The 16,597-nt window shown below is 33.7% G+C and overlaps 1 protein-coding gene across 2 annotated transcripts; it reads right to left on the bottom strand.

Annotated features, from left to right (window-relative positions):
* Positions 1-12: 12 nt before the first annotated feature.
* On the bottom strand, positions 13-14,989 carry LOC144847473 (soluble guanylate cyclase 88E-like). 2 transcript variants are annotated; one of them, XM_078703856.1, is made up of 13 exons: positions 14,862-14,989; positions 10,759-11,523; positions 10,223-10,320; positions 7,721-7,805; positions 7,282-7,335; positions 6,977-7,076; positions 6,208-6,337; positions 5,843-5,989; positions 5,548-5,694; positions 3,829-3,985; positions 3,296-3,495; positions 2,823-2,929; positions 13-2,194 (listed from the first exon to the last, which is right to left on the bottom strand). In XM_078703856.1, exons 2-13 carry the CDS (start codon positions 11,441-11,443, stop codon positions 1,597-1,599), a joined length of 2,508 nt encoding a protein of 835 aa, XP_078559982.1. In that variant the 5' UTR covers positions 11,444-11,523; positions 14,862-14,989; the 3' UTR covers positions 13-1,596. The 2 variants fall into 2 exon arrangements, with proteins under 2 accessions (XP_078559982.1, XP_078559983.1); XM_078703857.1 differs by lacking the exon at positions 14,862-14,989 and having other exon boundaries at positions 10,759-11,540.
* Positions 14,990-16,597: the final 1,608 nt, after the last annotated feature.

The raw sequence follows: 16,597 nt of genomic DNA, 5'->3' as shown, positions 1-16,597 counted from the left end.
AATGTATCCGCATGGTACAAAGTACGTAAATATAATTGTTGCTAAAAAATACAATGTTTAATGCGAAGTACAAAGTAGTGTTATAGTGCAGGCAGGCATTGGTTAGATATCTGAAAAGGTATTTTACTGCTATGCCTCTATTAGACGTAACCTTCTCTACCAGAGAGAAGTGTCTTAATTAACATGTTGTGCGTTACAAATACTATCATAATTCGTCATTGCGAAGAGACACTTGTTGATGGCGCGCGCATACAAAAGACGTTTTTATCAGTATATGAACGCTCGCGTCATCTTTGTGTCTCCTTTTCGCATTTTATTTGGTCGAATTTTTCGTAAATCTATGAATAATTATTACTTTGTCATATATAGCAAATTCTAGGTACTTACAGTTGGAACAGTATCCTAGGCTAATTCCGTGATACAGCGTTACATATGTCTAATTACCTATCGAAGACCAATTTACTCCACCACGTTAAATGTAGTTGGTCGAATTGTGCGTTTTATTTTGGCATAGATAGTTTAACATCTTAAGTTCTAAATCCTAGGCCTACACTCGGACAAACGAGTTTATCAAGAAATAGTTTCGAAAGTTTACTAGTGTAGACCAGTTTACAAACTTCGGCAAACTTTGCAGAAATCTAGTGTAAAAATTCGTTTGTTAGTGTAGGCTTAAAAAAACTAATTTACTCCACCACATTTAGAATGCAGACATTTGGTCTTACGAATTGTCTTATTCTTAGGCCATTGTGAGGCCATTCCAGCCCCCCTTGTACCTGTTATCCCCTCCCACGTTTCCTAACATTGTATGGCTATGCCTTATACAGTATTATTTCTGTCCATTCACCGGGGTCTTCATAATACACTGACTACACGTCAATCTAACATTACGCATTTTCTGTTTGTTCAACCCTGCTTAGAATATCGTTACATTGTGCGTTATTTTACCAATACTATATTCTTGTTTGTAATATTTTCTTTATCTACATACATACAGTTTACAAAATATTATTGAACAATTACAGACAATTATAAAACAGATCATTAAAACTAAAGCTTTCATTTACTACTGATAAATCCTTCGCTCTCGCTTTTTAGACAGATCACTTGGAGCCTACCGTTTGGTTGTTGTGCATTTCAATATACCTTCACTCCACTCGCGTTCTTTATGTTATTTCTGTCAAATAGAGCAAAAAATTGAAGCCGAAATTAATTTGTGATTATAAAAAAAGTAAATAAAAGAAAAAAATATATTATTTTTTGTTTGGAAGTAAACCGTTCTCTTCATAATAAAATATAGCGGAGATTTTAATCTCCGGTTTATTTTTTTCTCTTATATATTTTGTGCAGCAACAACAACCGGTAAAATCCAATTGTTATTAAAATATACAAAAAAACAAGCGTAGACCTATTGATATCCCTGCATAAATTACAACGCGCGCGCGCGCAAATACTGAAGCGTAGAGTTATTTGTGAAGCGCCGCGTAAAGTTCCTGATGTTATCTTAAATACACATTATAGCTTATATAAAGACTGTATTCTTTTATACAAATACTGTATTCTTTTATACATTTTACCAATATAAATTTGAGGATTCAATTATAACAGTTCACAGAGTCTGCTACACTTCACTTGGCTTTTATTCTCGGCGGCGGCGGCACCAGACTTCTCTTCCTCAACGCTAGCGTTCGAATTCTGTGGTTTATCTTCAACTTTTACTGGACTTTTCACGGGACTTTTCACGGGACTTGGTACACCGGTTGCTAGTTTTGACGATGACGTATTCATAGGCTTAACTGGTGACCCGAGTTTGTTAGCGTTCGGTTCTTTGATAATCGGTTTCTCAATCGGTGTCATCTCGGTAGGTTTCGGCTCCTGTCGGTTTTCTATTTTCTTACCGATAGCAATCGGTGCTTTTAATTGATTCTTTAACGGTGAATTCTTTGACATCGTTATATTGTCTTTTACAGGAGATTTCACAATGTTCTTTTTATTGTTCGGAGTGGCGGCAGCAGACTCGTTGACTTTAGGTGTTTTCACAAGTGGTTTTGGTATATTTTGTTTTGCCATCATCGGTTTTTTTTCTATTGGTTTTTTTTCCGAGGTAAATTTAGATTTCCTTGCCATTTGACTAGGCTGGTCGCTCATTCTTACCTTATTTTCAAACTTGACCGGCCTGTACGACTGGTTGACTTCACTGTAAAATTGATATATACATTATTTTAACTAACATTGATTTCTACTAAAGAAGTTCGTGTACCGAATACGTATACTAATGTAAGGAGGTATGGTCGCAGACTATGAGAGGATATTAGGCACACGTATTAACAGTTTGTTTTACGGCTATAAAGAGGTCTTATGCATTATTGTCTGACCTCTGACCTCAGTCCCACCAGCTGAAGGTAGATTTATAACTTACCCCATCTTTCAAAACAGATCAGCGCCGTTGACCTAAATGGATAGGCATATTATATTCATTTAATTGTTAGGAAGATTCCACAGATTTCATTGTTAGATATTATTATACACATTAGTACGCCCTCAAGTGCGGTACAAATACATTTAGCAGTTTCCGTTATTATGGTGACGAGAGGAGTGTCTGAAATGCAGAAATGATTACTAAAGCGTGGTTCCCACTAGATACGCAACGTAACGCAATATACGCAACGTAGGAAAAATCCATTCCAATAATCCCGCCTGCGTGAAATCAAACCTGCGATGTTTACAGCACTGTTGCGTCGTCGGTTCCCACTTGTGATTACGAAATACAGCACTGCGTTGCGTTCTAATGGGAACCACGATTAAGATAAAACAAAACAACTTACACATCCGAGTTGTCGCCGTCGTGATAGCCAAGCTTTCTGAACCCTCTAAAAGGTGGCGCGTCGTCTCGCCGTCCTTTCAACCAATACGTTTTCATAGATCCTTTACCCTAGAGCAAAAGTTTAGAGTTTTCCACAAATTAGTTTATATTGACATATTACGTAAGCGTTCGTAATCCAATGGCTTGGTCTATGCCGTTTATGATATTTATTTAATACGTATGTTTCAAAAGGGATATTAGTAGACCTATCAATAACAAACCATTTATTTTTTGTATTTAAAAAGCATGATTCCCACTTGGGCGCCAACGCAACGACGTACGTAAACCGCAAGTAATTTGACTAATCAGAGGAGGCGATAAGTTCGGATGATCCATCGCGCCGTGATTGGTCAAATTACTTGCGGCGCGCTGACGTCCCTCTGTTACGTCAAAGAGGGATGCAAGCTTTAGTTGTATTAGTGATAATAAGTTTACCTTAACTTCAATTGATCCTCTTTCTTCGATCACATACGGGCAGTTACTCAGTGAGTCTTTGGTAGCTTCACTGATGTGTACACATTGGGCCTCGCTCGTAGACTCCATCCGAGACGCTGTGTTGACAGTGTCACCAAATAAACAGTAACGAGGCATCTTAAGTCCCACAACACCAGCAACTACCACTCCTGAATGCACACCTGTACACAACATCAATATACACATTATTCTCATTTTAGAGTATTGTCAGAAGATTTTATGAAAGAATCCCCTGTGTTTTTTATTATAAATTTTTTTTTCTGAATGTAACTAAATGCACTCAATTGCAAATAATTGTATGTGTATATCATTTTGTTTCTTGTAAAACGCTTTATTCAGGGAAGCAAACACTGTGTTCAAACTGCTGCGCATATTGATGTGAACGTACCCAGAGGAACCACACTGTGTGACGATATAGAGGGCGCACTACCTAAGTGCAGACCGAGAACAAGTTTTACGTTGAACTCCAATTAATTATTGGTAGTTGTTCTTACCGGCACGTATTTTCATGTGGTCATCGGAATCAGGTTCTTTTAAATCTCTCATCGCCTTGACCATTGACATGGCCATTTCGGACACCCTATGTGCATGGTCGTCGGTCGGTATAGGTGCTCCGGACACTATCATATATGCATCACCAATAGTCTCAACCTAATAATAGAGAATTAATAGTTAATTTAACTGCTATATTATATTACTGTATGTGTTGTTTGAACGCCACTCTATTGTTGTTGATATTTTTAGATTTTAATGTTAAATTTGAAAATGACGGCTTTTATCCACCTAGAGTAAAGGCCAATTTACACAGACCAGCGGTAACGGTAATAAAAATATAGAATCTATGTTATTCCTTATGACCATTAGAAACCATCAAACCTGTGTCGAGGTGGGGAGGTAAACAGTCCCAATATCCCCGCATGCGCACAATGAAGGAACATGACGTAGTTTGTTCGTCGATCGTAGCGAATCGAAAGCTCCGTATTATTAGTCGAAATAAGCTTAAGCTATGTCTACAATATAAAAGGGCTCAAATGGTAGTGATATGACGTCATCATGTCCATATATGGGCACATCACATTTTTTTTGTCACATAAAGTTTGATAGTGTAGACAGAGCTTTATAGTAAGTCGTATAAATAATTTCACGAACCCAACTCTCAGATTTAATTTCTCTTAGAGAAAATAATCGAATTTGACTTGATATAATTTTCATTAAGCGTAATCATGATAGCTAGCTGTATAATTAAACATCTTTCTTGTTTTCATCTTTAATTAGATTGTACCCTTACCGCTCTGCTTAGAAACTTTAATCATCTTCCGATTCATCTTTTAATCAAGGAGACATCATGAAACCCAATCATTGTGAATTAATAAGATTATTTATTGACACGCTCAATTTGGTGATTGCAAACTAACGCTTGTGAACATATAATAATAAAAAAAACCTCAATATTTTAGATTAAATATAAAAGAGTAATTGCATGAAATTTCCTTATGTAAACATTAGAGCACTTTTGCGTGTCCTCGACTGTTAATCAACTGGGCGTTGAATATTTGATAATATTAATTCCACTTATAGCAAGTGGTTATTCAATTATTTTATCTTTAATACTTTATATTACCGTCGTCGTGTTGGATTAATCGCAATAAAGTATAAAGTGTTTTTGATAATGTGATATTATTAAGCAACGTTAGAAAAATGGCTAGTTTTAGCGCCGTGTGTTTACATTTAAAACACTATTTTTGCTATTTTCATATAATCCTTAAGCTCTCTCTACAATATCAAACTAGTAATAATGGTAGTGGTATACCCAAATATGGTAGTGGTATGACATCATCATGTCCACATATTGGCACTTCATATTTTTTTGTCACATAAAGTTTGATGTGTAGTATAGTGTAGACAGAGCTTAAATCTTGGTTCTCACAATCACCACGACGCGATGGATCATCCGAAATGTCGCGTCGTGATTGGTCACATTACGTTGCATCTAAGTAAAAACCAAGCTTTGTACTTTTTCCAAGTAAAGCGTGGTTCCCACTAGAGACGCAACGCAATGACGTACGCGCAACGCAAGCGAGTTGACCAACGAATAATCCATCGCTTGTGAATGGTCAAATCACTTACGTTGCGTTACGTCCTTGCGTTGCGTCGCTAGTTGGAACCAAGCTTAAATAAAGTGTAAGCAATTTTTGGTGACGTCATCGCCTTACCTTATATACTTCGTATTCTTCACATAGGTTATCAAACTTTGTGTACATGCTGTTCAACATGGCTACCACCTCCATCGGTGTAATACGTGAACAAATTGTTGTAAAGCCTACAACGTCACTGAATAAAATGGTCACACACGGAAATACCTAAATAAACAAAAATTCAGACGATCAACGTAAAAATGCGCGTTAAATGAGTGTTCATACACGCGCGCGCAAGTGTACCCTGTAATGTTCGTCGTATATCAGTCTCGAGAGAATTTGGGAAAAGACAATCCTTATTTAGTCCTCCTACCTCACACGTACTGGTAGCAGAGTCTCCCTTTCGAAGTTTTTCCGCCACCGGTTTTGGTATCATCTGATACAACAAAGAATCTGTTTTCTTAACTTCGACATCTAGTTTTCTCATACTTTCTTCTAATTGCGCACTCTTACGTTGTTCCTAAATAAACAGTAACATTATTGAAATATACATGTCTATGTTGTTGTATGGAACGCCACAATTCCAGTAATTTGCATTAAAACATACATCGTGTTGTTAGACAATTGAAAATCTAATACAGAATTGAACGGCGCCGTCTTCCGTTCCGTGAAACGGATCAAGTGACGTGAATGTAGCTTTGATTCAATTTGAATATAAATAACAAATACATGACATACCTGGTCGAGTGCCATTTTTAACTCTGTAGATTGCTGGGTTCCAGCTAGAATGAGATCACGACTCGAATCGTGCATACTAAAGTCGTTCACATACAATCCTGCGGCAGCCATTGTATCTATATTTTCCATTCTATAAAAAGATGTTAAAACAAGTTTTTACCTCCAACACAAAGTTGACGCGCGCGTGTAATTAAACTGTACTATATTTATCATCATTTGAACGCATGCGTACTAAAACGTAAATAATGAAATACTATTGTTTTTAACCTTCCCGTTGATTTAAATTGGCTCTATTAATCTTAGTAAAGTATTAACTATCTGTTCAAATAATCTTTAATTTATAATATTGTCAATGCCAACGGCTTATTTCGTCTTAGTTGATTATTTATAGTGTAATGTACAGCAGTTAGTCAAGATTGAAACGATGAGGGGAAAATTAGCATTAAAACAATTTCAAGGACAAGGACAGAATAAAAATTGAATCGTATCTCATATTTTCTTCCATAAAAATGGTAGAATTATTAATGATAATGAGTATTTCCTTACAATTATCATGAACCCTTGCAATTAGACATATGATTCGTAATCTTAAATTATTGTCTTTATTTTGTTCTTAGTTTTCCATTTGGCGTTTCGATTTTTCTGTAAGTACTATACGTATGAAACGCCAGGTGTGTCAAAATGTTTATCTTTAAAAACCAATATTAAGTCGAATCGTCGCCGTCTAGAACATAGGCTTTTCAAAATGAAACTATATTGTAATACTTACACAGGTGTACATAGAAAAATCATGGCATCCCATTCCTCTATAAACTGCATTTGACCCTTGAGGCGAACTCGACGTGGGTTCATTTCCAAAGTGAGGGCGTCTATTGTATTAAAAAAACAAATAAAAATAGTAATAATAATTATTTATTATTAATATATATATTCAATATTGTAATGAATAAATTCTAAAGCTATCTAATGATTGCCTTGATGTTACTGATGATGACATTAATAGTTAATTTGAAACAAAGACAGTCTTTTCGATATTTCGATTATTTAGGATAAATTGATTTGTGACGTAATTACCTGACCATGAGTCGTTAGAGTTTCTGCTCTCCTTGCTGTCCTTTCTTGAGCTTGCTGAAAAATGAATATTGATACATTATTACTTACGGCACTGTATTAGTACAGTTAAGGTTCTTTCACACTTGTTCCGGCACCCTGCAAATCGAACGTCAATGTTTCGTGTTCAAGCGGCTACGCGCATATCGATTTGCGCATAGCCGCGTGGAGCGTCGTGAAAACGAAACATTGGCGTTCGATCTGATTTACCGGCGCCGGATCAGAACCGTGTCGGAACAGGTGTGAAATACCCTTTATTCGGTTAGTATATAAATTGTTCAGTGGGTCAGTATATCAGTCGGTTAATTTATAGAGTAGAGTATGTCAATCCTATTTTTTCAGCAATCGTTTAGTTTTTTTGTTTTAGTGAGCGTGCCATACGATAGTAACTAACTTGTATTACCTGTAGACTTCCGACCTTTTGATTGTTTTTTTCGAATCAAAGTCGTTGCAGCTAGTTCAAATACATTATTTACGTGCATGATTACCTAGAGAAAAAAAATTATATTTTCTATATAAATTTACAAAGTAGAGTAAAAATAGGAAACCGATTCATTCTGGACTAATATTTGATTTAAAAAAAAAAGAAAAAAAAACAGGAAATGAAGATTTCAACCAACAATTTCGAAGACAATTTTTTTTCATACGCATCCAACAGCGAGCACAAACTCGTGATGGATAAACTATTTTATAATTTATCGTTCTTACAAACTAGTCTCATTGCTTAGTGGAGTTGAAAGAGTCGTGAGTTACAACCCTGGCACTAGGTCAGGATTGAACCCCGGACCTTGGGATTGCAAGGCAAGCATGTTAAACAACAAGCTACAGCTCCACTAAATAAAACTTCTTTATGTCAGTGTCAGAAATCCATGTCCGATTCAGAAATTGTTTGAAAAATATAACTTCAAACAAAAATGGAATAGGAGAAAAAACAACTTGTATAAACAGTTTCTTAGGTATCAAGTCCTAACTTTAGCGAACATATAAAACATATAGAAATAAAAACTAACTAGTATTCTTAAAAATGCAAGAAAAACATATTACTGTAAAGTTTTGAAAGAGAAAGACTTGGTAGATATTAAATGCTTTAGCAAATCGAAAGAATTCCTTTAAAAATATAACCTTTACTCCTGAAACTTGTCAACAATGAGTAAAGTGTATTACATGGCCGGGACACCACTATGATATTCATTCATTCATCTTTTATTTCGGAAAAAAAATTCTCCATAGTTCAGTAACAAATAAGTGTACATAATTACAAATATAACGAATACACATATATATATTTATATGTAGATATATAAAAAAAAAAAAAACCTACGTTATATAGTCACGTGGTTAGAACAATACAGTAGCTTCATCCATCTACTACGTAGATTGGATGAAGGAAAAGCAAATTCATGAATACATTTTATGACAATATTGTCTGACCTCCCTAACCTGCACAACATGCCAAACATGTGTTAAGGTCAAAGTTTATTATTGTATTTTTTTCGTCAACAATAAACTTAGATTACTGATCCATTAAAATTAAAATGTCATCCTTCGCTCTCTTTCATCATCCTGTTCCTCACTTATTGATTACAAACGATACTTTTTCATTTATGGTTTTAGTGATTTAATAGTCAGTAAAATTGAAAATCTATTTTTTTTTAAAAAAACAACGAAGAACGTTAAAATTCTAATCAAAGAAATTTGAAAACGTAAGACATAAATAAATCCAAGTATATTAGAAGGAAATAATTAGAGTAATTAAGCCTAAGCATCTATTATTCTCATTATTATCAATGCCAATTATTAGCCTTTTTCATTAAATCTAGCATTGTAAAGTAAATGTATTTTACAAATTGGCTTGTTGTTCAAAATCGTCTTCTACTAATGGAGTCCTTTAGTTTTCAATACGCGCCACGCATCTACTGCATAGCTACAAAATCTTTCTGCGCATGCTCAGAAATATATGGCCGACACGTAGCCTACAGAAGTACTGTTAGACTCAATAGCTGCGTAGTAATCATGATAAAAAAGAACGACATTTGTGTCCGTCAATGTTTATATCACCTTTTAGACCTTGTTAGTGCTATGATATTAACTTGAATTGCATAACACACGGCTGTCAATGTTGACACTACTACGATATTATACACATAATCTTTACTTATTATAGGCCTATCCGACTTGTCTGTTTTGAGGAGATCTTCTAGCTCAATTCAATTCAATTCCTTATTTCATCAAGCACTCTGGCTCGAAAATTGTCCTTCTTGTCACGTATATATATAAACATAATAAAATGTTATAAAATATGGGTAAAATGCATTGAAAAACCTCATTGCATTCATCGCTGTTTAGTCTATACGGTCTGCCATAGTAAAGACAACACATCAACAACAATTGGAATGATTTGTATATATATATATTCGTAATTGCATTTTATACATTTTTTTGGTTTTTTTTTGTCTTGTGTGGGTTCGTCCCACTTTTATTATAGTTCTCTGACAGTTATAAATATAATATTATATATATATGCACATTTATATATTTCTCTTATTTATAAGGTATATTGCTAAAAAAAAAAAATACATCTCTTTTAAACAGTATATACATAGGCTAAGATTATTTTGATGTTAAAAAGAAACCACATTTACATTCATATACATTTTTAAAAATACAATTGCATTTTATACATTACAAAACCTTTTCAATTACATTCTCAAGCGACGTAATTTTATTTTTGGAAAATTACTGATTGAACTAATTGATTTATCTTGTTGTTTGTATCAATTAATTACCATACTTAATCAACATGTATTGTGTAGAAATTTAAAGATAAAGTTAAGAATAAATAGAGCACTATGCAGTAACTTTATATGTTTCGTTTCGTTTCAAACTATAACAAAGAATAGCATACCGAATCCCAGCAGAAATCAAGCAAGGGTCGAATCAGTTCGAATTCTTGATCAAGAGGCTTGCCCACGAGGTATGGGATTGCGGAATGAAGGACGGCGCCTAGTAGAAAATAACATTTATTATTATTTTTTTTATACAAATACATTTATTCGTCACAAGTATTCAAGATTATTATAGATTCTGTTGGATAAAAATTACTTTGATACTGTTTAATCTATAAGTTAAATTATCTATAAGTGTTGTGTTGTTTTTTTTTGCGCCAGATTTTAACTTGAGGTGGTCCTCCAACCTCTATAGCGCGAAACACGAAAACACGTACCCGCAACGCAAGTAATTTGACCAATCACAACAACATATCTTTTATTTTTATTTATTTTATTTTATTTTTTTATTATTATTTATTTTTTATGATTTATTTTTATTTTATATCATCCCCTTTTTAACTTGCCTTTACTTTTAATGGTTAAACTATTATATATTATTGATTCAACATAAAAATAAAAATTAATTGAAAATATAATTATAGTATATACTTACCAACATTCTGTATGGTCATGGAATCGTCAAAGACAATGTGGAATGGGAATATGTTAAACAAATGCGTAGGGTGTAGGTCGGGTGCCCTCTCCATAAACCTCGACACCGTACCAGCATTCTTACGGTAATTTGAATTATCAAAGCTTAATAAGTACGTCACAGACTGCATCCCGCCTTTATATTCAGAGCTTACAATTTGAACATCTATTTCGATGTCGTAGAAATTTCGTCCCACTTCGATAATCTGTCCCGTCACATAGCGAAGAAAGCCCCGTCGCTTTGACCGATAATGAAGAGTTAGCCCGTTTTCGTTCTCGTCAGTACAAAAGAAACTGGGGGGCCTAAGCTTTGGGTAGCTGAACCGGATGTATTCGTGGAGGTTGTCGAGTCCGTTTAAGAAATCACTCATGTTTCGGCCCAGGCACCCGAGCAGACGATCATAGTCATAATTTCCCACAAAATTGACAAAATATCTTCCGCTTTCTGACATAAACTCATCCAGTTCAATGTCCAGTATCGAGCTAGCTGCTCGACAGATTTGTGGAATTATTCTTTCACTATAAATATCATGGGTGACAAATATGTGCTCGTCAATTTCTGCTTTACTCCTAATTTCCAGCCATTTTTCTTCTCCATATCTTCCTTTTATCATATCATGAATACTTTCCAACAGCAGCCCATACATGATTGCAGTCGATCGTCACAGTCAACGTACACTAATGCTTTAACGATTCTCTTGAGCAGATTTGGTTATAAATAGCACATCTGAAAAAATGTAAATTAGAAGCATCAAAAGATAACAATTTATTTAAATATTATCCTTAGTAGATGCTTAACTGTATCATTTTGAATAAATTACACTTTTTTAGTCAAGAATATGGATAGTTCATTTTTGTTTTGTCTTCAGGTGGTGTCATTGTATACATTATCGTATAAATTTCATTGAAGAGGAATTCATTATCTATGACTGATTTCAATGAAGACATTATGCAAACGTTACGTAATTTATTTAAGAACTTCTTGTTGATGTAATGTGATTAAATAAATAAATCATGAGCCAAATAGCAGCATTACAGTGTAAATAGCCAAATAGCAGTATTACAGTGTAAATAGCCAAATAGCAGTATTACAGTGTAAATAGCCAAATAGTAGTATTACAGTGTAAATCTACACATTTCTTTTAAAGACAATTTTAATGATTTCTTCTCCTTCCATTTAGGAGCAAACTTCATTCAGGGAGGTATAACAATCCTCCTGCTTCTTTTTTTAAGGCTACTGCTCCACTGGCTTTCGTGCATACTGTGTGTGGTGCATACATAGTTTACACTAAAAGATATTTAGATCATATTATTTCAAAATATTAAAATATTTATAAAAAAAAAACCAGCATATTGAAACATTGTAAAATATGCACATCATTATTTGTACGCGTGGGTTTTTAAAAAAAATAAATTGTTTTTTAAAAAAAATTGACCGTGGTAAATAAAAAATAAACGAATTTGTTTCCATATCATTAAAAAAAATCAAATTTACGATAATCTCTATCTCTAAAAAAACGTGATACAATTGAGGACACTGTCCGTAATCAGAGCACGTAATTAGTGTCATGTATGTAAAATGGTAATCAGACATAGACAGGAAAGAATAATGATCTGCAACACGAAGTCAATGATTAGTAGATATCACTTGCAAGGACACACACATTCACCTTATAATGTCATTTACGCGCACGCAACGCTCACGACAATAGGTAAATAAATAGAAGTATTTAATTGACTTGTGTAATTTTACTTAAAATATATATATATTTAAAAAAACACCTGTCTGGTGACTTCACACCACGTACGGAATCAGAATGGATTTGATGTGACCGCCTTCATTCTTTAAGCTTGCTTCCCAGGACGTAACGAAAGGACGTAAGCGCAACGCAAATTGAAAAAAAATCACAACGTGATAAATTATCCATTACGAGATTTTGTTTCCTGGTGCCATCATACGCGATTGTTTAATAGCGCCCTGCTGTCCACATTTAGTGGCGTTTTCTAGCTTTAATACTGAACTATCACCTAATGATACTCGTACCAACGTCACGGCATCTCATCCGAAAGACGTGATAATGCCATTTACTTACACGGCAGCTGAAACACAGTCAGCGGTAAATTATTCGAAGAGGAATCTGGGGTTGCACGGCGGTTCAATTCCATGAGTATTGTTTCCTTTACCTAATGTTACTTTACCGGTGATACAACACGCAACGACTGGGAACATTTGAACTTGATTAATTTGTTTTAAAAACGGTGTTTTTTAAATTAATAACAGTCATGGTATAGGTCTGCTTTAGGTGAACTTGAATGTATCATTTTTTTGTAACTAAAAACATAATTTGTCTTGTGATGAGTGATAAGAACATTGTAATGTAAACGAATGCTCTTATCGAAATATACAACATGTGAAGCAGATGGCTGCTAATGATGGGTCTCCGAATCCCCAGGCCGTCGGTTGACAAAATATCATACATACTAGGCGTACTAACGTACAAAATAGTCAAGTGGTCATATTCACCATTTTCGCACTATAAAGTCCAATTTACCAATGTGTGCAAATGGTAATAAGGAACAACATAGAATGTATATTATAGAATATATATGTGTATGTATTAAGTATGTAGAAGTGTGATTATAAGAGAAACACTAACAAACTAAATAATAACTTAGGCCAATTTACACAGACGAGCGGCAAACGCCCGTCCGCTTCGCGTTTTGATAAATGGTATAAAACAGATTATAGAAAACATTATAGATTCTATATTTTTGTTTTCCGTTTACCCTTTACCGCTTACCGTTAACTCTGGTATGTGGAAATGGGAGTATAAGAGAAACACTAACAAATTAAATAAATTCTCCTAAATGAATACGGTACCACTTACGGAAAATCCTTAAATTTGTATATAAGTCAAATAGTTAATATTTAAGAGGCATGTCTTTCTTAATTTTATTCTTTATTGCCCAAAACATCAGATCCACACAAACAAAAGAAAAAACAACAACAACCACAAAGTAATTGGAAGGAAACACAAAAGGGTGTTTCTATATTGATTATTATGCGGCCATATAGAGTCATTCTTGTAAATGTCTTCTGTCCCTTTTTAGCCTAATTCTTCCTGTAAATGGATGTTCATAAATATAACGAATAGACGCCTACGATAATTTACAATTCATCAATTATTATTAAGAAATTAGTAGAGGTAGTGTATTTTAATAGAAATACATTTTATGTTTAGTTAATGTACAACCAATATACAATGGATGAGCTATTCAAGTTTTTATAGAGGCCATAGGTTTGACTTAACGACGTTTAATACGGCTTTTGTTTATTCTCCTCTTAAAGATCAAACGGTCGTGATTCTAAATATAATTTTCTAAGAAGTTTTGATATAACGAGAAAATAAATAAACAAAATAACGCTAAATTTCCATATTTATAACAAAACTTGATTCTTGACCAAACGTTATGACCGTTTTATGTTTTTATAATATTTAAAAAACATTCTTATTCTGATGATCAAGAGAATCAATCAAGGATAAAAACACAGAAAAGTACAAAAAGAAACTTATTTCCACTGTGGTCCCTAATGAAACACCTTAATTAACAACAGAATTGTAGAATAAACATATCAAACATAAAACGAATAAAACAAGAATTGATACTTAATATTATTATAAATCAAGATAATTAATAAATAAAGCATAACACTCCTAGAAAGTAGGAAGCCTTTTGCCATTTTCCCCCTGAATGAATATAGAGAGTCGATAATGTTGATGTCCGATGCTTTAATTATCTTGATTTATAATAATATTAAGTAATAATTCTTGTCATGGATTCCTTTGTACCGATTTATAAAATTGTATATTCACATTTGAAGGATGATTATTCATTGAGTATGACAGAAACATATCGGTATCAATCCCTTCCTTAGAGGCATAAACCGGACGAAACATCCAACCGATTGTACACCGGTCTAAACTATTAGATAGAATACATTGATTGTTAAAATATATATCAGAGCAAGCACTCAAGTAGAATAGAAACATAATGTAAACCTACCATTTTCACAATGCGACCTTTTACACCTGAAAAGCATCCACGCCTGCCGTGACATACAGATGATACTACCGCAGGCTGATTGATGGACTCAAGATCCTCATTTGTCTGTAAAATTTAGATCACTAAATGAAACTTCATTCAGAGAATGTTTAAGTACATAAAGTGCACTGCGCATGCGTTGTTCAACCTACTGACGGTTGGATATAGTTGTTTATGCGTTACCATAGAGATATATTGTACACAAATACTAAGATTTAGATGGTGTAGTGCTGGTAATTGGATTTTGTAATAGTATTAAATTATAGAAGATATCGACCTCAAAAACTTGTTAGAATTTTGAATTAAAAAAAATTAACTTTAAAAAACAGTACAATATAATTAAATTATTTAATTTAAAATTCGCTAAATCTCTACGTTCTAATTTCAATCCATTTTCTTTGTCTTTTTTATTATGACTGTTTTTTTTAAATGTGAAAATAGCATTGCGGCAATGGTAAACCATATTCATTTTGGTTTTGAAAGCGTGGAGTTACAATACCGTATGTACCGTTGCTTAAGATTCCTATAGGACGTAAGCACGTAAGCGCAACGCAAGTAATTTGACAATCACATGGATTATTTGAACTGAATTGCGCTTACGTCCTAATGAGAACCAATCATTATCTTTTGGACTTTTTCTTTTCATTTTAATTTTAGTTGTTCTATCCAGAATAAAAACGATGATTAAGGATGTGTATCTTTACCATAATGGCACGAAATTATTATTTTTCTTTTATTATTTTTGAATAAATTATTTTACCATTTTTATATTGAGTACTTTTTTTTCCTAGATAATCATCAATTAACTTGGCACAGCAATTAGGCCTAATACTTATAATCTAACCTCTTGCTCTTAATTTAGATAGAGTTCTAATTCTAGCTTGTTCATCACAAAACCACTTAGTTTAATGAAAATGTGTTGAGAAGTTTTCAGGGCCTACCCACATGGCAAGCGATTTGATTAGTATACTCTGCTTGTATAATAATATTGTTCTTTTAAACATGAATATTCGTCGATAGATTGTTAGAAAATTGAGTAATGAATTAATGTTGAAATTTGATTTCGAGTATCGTTTTTGTTGATAGGAATATTCGTTTTTAAGAATTAATTGTACGAAGGAAACCGTAACTCCTAATGAAGTTTTAAATTAATGAACTATTGGAAATTGAAGATAGTTAATTAAAACCCGATAGGCAATATTTTCGATCACTTGGAGACCAAAATGACTCAATCACATGACCACGTTCAGAAACCGTATAGTTAATGCGCGCATTTGTATCTACTTTACGCGCGCGTCGTTTTCATGTCGTCACCAACTTTTCCTCATAGCCGAAGCAGCAACAATACCACCGAACAGAACAAACAACCAGTTGTTTGTATCTTCTATCAAGATTGTTTCGTTGTTTCTTTTGCCTGTTACTTTGATATTGCGTGTTTGTACTTTTGTACACTAACTAATTGTTTATATGACAGTTATTATTAATTTGCCCTGCTGCTTCTGCTTCTTCATTGTCTATATGCCATATTATTATTATTATCGAATTCTTGATTTTGAAGAAAAAATAAATGTTGTTTAGAATTAAACCAACACAATTCCTAATACATTTTGACTGAGAGAATACAAAGCTTCGGCACATCTATCAGCAATTTGAATGCTTCGTTGTTGATATTTACATTAATAAATGAAGCTAGTTTG

This window comes from Antedon bifida, chromosome 7 (genome assembly GCF_963402885.1).
Source record: "Antedon bifida chromosome 7, ecAntBifi1.1, whole genome shotgun sequence".
NCBI lineage: Eukaryota > Metazoa > Echinodermata > Crinoidea > Comatulida > Antedonidae > Antedon > Antedon bifida.
Note: the sequence above shows the minus strand (reverse complement) of the source record. Positions and strands in the feature narration are given on the sequence as shown.

Coding starts and splice junctions, on each gene's coding strand:
- LOC144847473 (XM_078703856.1), bottom strand. CDS start 11,443: ATGTATGGGCTGCTGTTGGAAAGTATTCATGATATGATAAAAGGAAGA. Junction 5,990..6,207: donor TAAAAATGGCACTCGACCAG/GTATGTCATGTA, acceptor CTGTTTATTTAG/GAACAACGTAAGAGTGCGCA. Junction 2,195..2,822: donor GACGGCGACAACTCGGATGT/GTAAGTTGTTTT, acceptor TCAATTTTACAG/TGAAGTCAACCAGTCGTACA.